The 2951-nt window shown below is 42.8% G+C and overlaps 1 protein-coding gene across 1 annotated transcript; it reads left to right on the forward strand.

The window, feature by feature from the left end:
- The first annotated feature begins 1245 nt into the window (after window positions 1-1245).
- TASL (TLR adaptor interacting with endolysosomal SLC15A4) lies at window positions 1246-2124 on the forward strand. Its single transcript, XM_074158509.1, has one exon. The coding sequence runs from the start codon at window positions 1246-1248 to the stop codon at window positions 2122-2124; it is 879 nt and encodes a 292-aa protein (XP_074014610.1).
- Window positions 2125-2951: the final 827 nt, after the last annotated feature.

The following is a 2951-nucleotide window of genomic DNA, read 5'->3' on the forward strand; positions in this document are numbered from 1 at the left end:
TTTTATTTTATTTTTACTTAAGATACACTTTCTCTTTGCTGGACCTCACAATTTCTTCAGGACATCTTTTCCATTGATCATCTCCTTGACATCTGTTAAAAAAAAAAAGACATAGAGGTGGACTTAAGAACAATTATGTGGTAGTGGAGCTGCTAAAGCTTGGGCAGAACATTTACAGATGTACAGATGCACGTGTGTCCTTGCTAGTGAGTCCCGTCTTTCATTACTAACATGTCAACACAGCTTTTGCGACTGAACTGCCTTTTTAGAGAGTAGAGAGAGTGAGTGACTGCTGGAACCTGATTGTGCCTTTGTAGAAACGCAATGGAAACTGATTTCAGAGCCGGTGGTGCTCACGACTAATCCGACAGTGAAGGAGCTGGAGTACTTCTGAAATGTGCACTTTCCTATGCATTGCACTGAAATACATCTCTTCAAAAATACACCACAGATTTCTACATCTAGGGTAGTCAGTTTAAGATCTTTTTATAGTAGCTGGAGAGTGATAAGCAAATCTAGGGCACAATTCATTTCATTTCGATTTAGGTGTCTAAAACAGGCCAGATGAATCATGCCTCCAAAATGCCTTGTTTTTACCAGTGACATTTTCACGTCTAAAAGTTAGAGACAATTAATTCCATCCTGCTTGGCATGCAGAAGTGCAAAATACTAATTTAATGATCTGAGATTTTTTAATGGAAAATGAACCACACCTACAGTCATTGATAAACCTGGAACAGAAGGGGTGATACTCTCAATATGAATCTCAAATCAACATAGTTCAGAGGCAGTTGGCAAACTACACACAACAAAAGTTGCTTCAAAGCATATGAGAAAAAGGGGGAACCCCCTTGGCTTCTTACTGACGTCAAGGGCAAAAATATACCTATTTAAGTGTAAGGTATTGCAGCACCTGTTACCATAACAAACCACTTCTTGCTCCTCTCTTCCCAACTCACTTGTCATTGAATGTATGGGACATACCATGCGTTGTGTTATACAGAATATGCTTTTATGTGACTGAGTTAAGAGCACAACAAGGAAACTAGCTGATCACTTAGCTCACTGACTCAAATCCTCTAGAAAGAGAGAGAGACACTCTTGTTCGTGTCCAAATTGGAAACATCTCTCTGCAGCTAGTAACAGACTTGTGAGTGTAATCACCACTCAATGAGTATGTAATGAACTAATGGTTTCTTCTTGTTGTTTTTGTGTCCTCTGGTGGTTCCTTTCCTTTGATGAAGGATGCTGTCAGAAGGTTACCTATACAGAATCACCTATCTTTGTGAAGACCTGAACCCTGAGCTCTACAGCAAGAGTTCGGCCGAGGAAGTGGTGTATGAAATGAGGTCCATGAATTATTCTTCCACAGACGAAGCACAAGGAAAAAGCCTCCTTCAGAGATGCAGATCTGCTGGCAAGTGCATTTCCTCAGTCTGCTCTAGAGGCAGCAAGCACAGCAGAAGGCAGAAGGATAATCTCCTACAGCCTACACAGCAGCCCGTGTCCACAGGGCAGCTGTCTCCAGCTGTACATGTCTGTGAGAGGCTGGCAAAGAAAGACACCTACCTGGTTCCGTCTTCCTGCAAAAGCATTTGCAAGAACTACAATGATTTGCATATAGCCGGGGACTACGTGGTGCCAATTAGCTCAGTCACGACAGATTTTGCCTGTGACAGTGGCATAGGCCCCTTCTTGGAGTCCTCAGAGATTCCTCCCCCCATGGAGTCCATGAGGGTCCCCCCCTCCAGTGACACCATCCGCAAGCCAGTCCAAGGCTATTCCTCGTGCTGGCGGCTGGCAAGCTTAGTGCCCCACCAGCAGCCCCTCTCTGACTCAGCCCTGAACGACTACCTCGAGCAGAAGCTTCTAGAACTCTATAAGCAGTACATCATGGACAGCACAGCAAACAGGGCATCCCCCACTCAGATCCTGGCCTCGGAGCTTATCATGACTAACGTAGATCAAATCAGCACGCAGATATCCCGGGAGAGGAATATGGAGACCACCAAGGCCAAAGACATTGTCATTAGCCGCTTCTTACAAATAGCCAGTGAAAAAATATCTTCAGAAATGAGCACACCTAGTCTGCATATTTCCCCATATAGCCACACTAATGCATAGTATTTGAATGTCTGCCATTAGAAAGCTTTTGTGTTCTGCAAAGTCAATTTTTAGTTTCTTAAAACATTTTTCTGCTTTATAAAAATGCATTTACTATCTACCACTTAAATTAAATGTTCCGATACCTATTAGGTAAGTAAAAATATCCGTACTCTGCAGCCCCTGTTGTGGACCAGATGATTTATTGTGTTGTTTTTTTTTTTTTTAAATAAGTTTTTCCCTAAAGGCTTATTTCAGTGATCCTCAGATATTAAAAGTTTTGTAGAAAAAGGACTAAGAGCATGTGAAACTCTTCCAGGTACTCAGGTGTTCGCTTTCTTCCCCATGTGCTTGACACATCATTTCAACTTTCCTCTGTCTGGAGTCTGCCATCCTGCCTCTGGGTCTGTGTGAAGTGAGGCCTTACACCCATGCAAGCACAAGCACAGCAACGGCAGAGCCACAGAAATACAGACTTTAGGATGCCATCTAGTTCATCTCCCTACCCCAAGCGGCTTTCCTTATGATATCCCTCACAGAAATTTTTATGATTTGTTTTAAACATACCAAGTGATAGACATTTACAGTTTCTTCTATACTAACCTTAATGATTTCATTGCTGTCTTCCTGTTCAAAAGATGCCATCCCTTTTTGTGAAACAAAAACTGTTTCCAAACAGACTTCCTCAGCAGGAGCGCGCGTGTAGACCTGTGTGTTTTGCACTAAACTGAACTGTTCCAGTGGACCCTGGTGACCTGTGATGACAGATAGACACCACCTTTGCCAGCTACTTACAGACCTGCAGTTGTGGAGCAGTCACGTAGCGACAGCAGTAATAATAAAGGGAA

This window comes from Numenius arquata, chromosome 1, assembly GCF_964106895.1.
Source record: "Numenius arquata chromosome 1, bNumArq3.hap1.1, whole genome shotgun sequence".
In the NCBI taxonomy this organism is placed as follows: Eukaryota; Metazoa; Chordata; class Aves; order Charadriiformes; family Scolopacidae; genus Numenius; species Numenius arquata.

Excerpts from the sequence above, each read along its gene's own strand:
- TASL (XM_074158509.1), top strand. The coding sequence starts at position 1,246 with ATGCTGTCAGAAGGTTACCTATACAGAATCACCTATCTTTGTGAAGAC.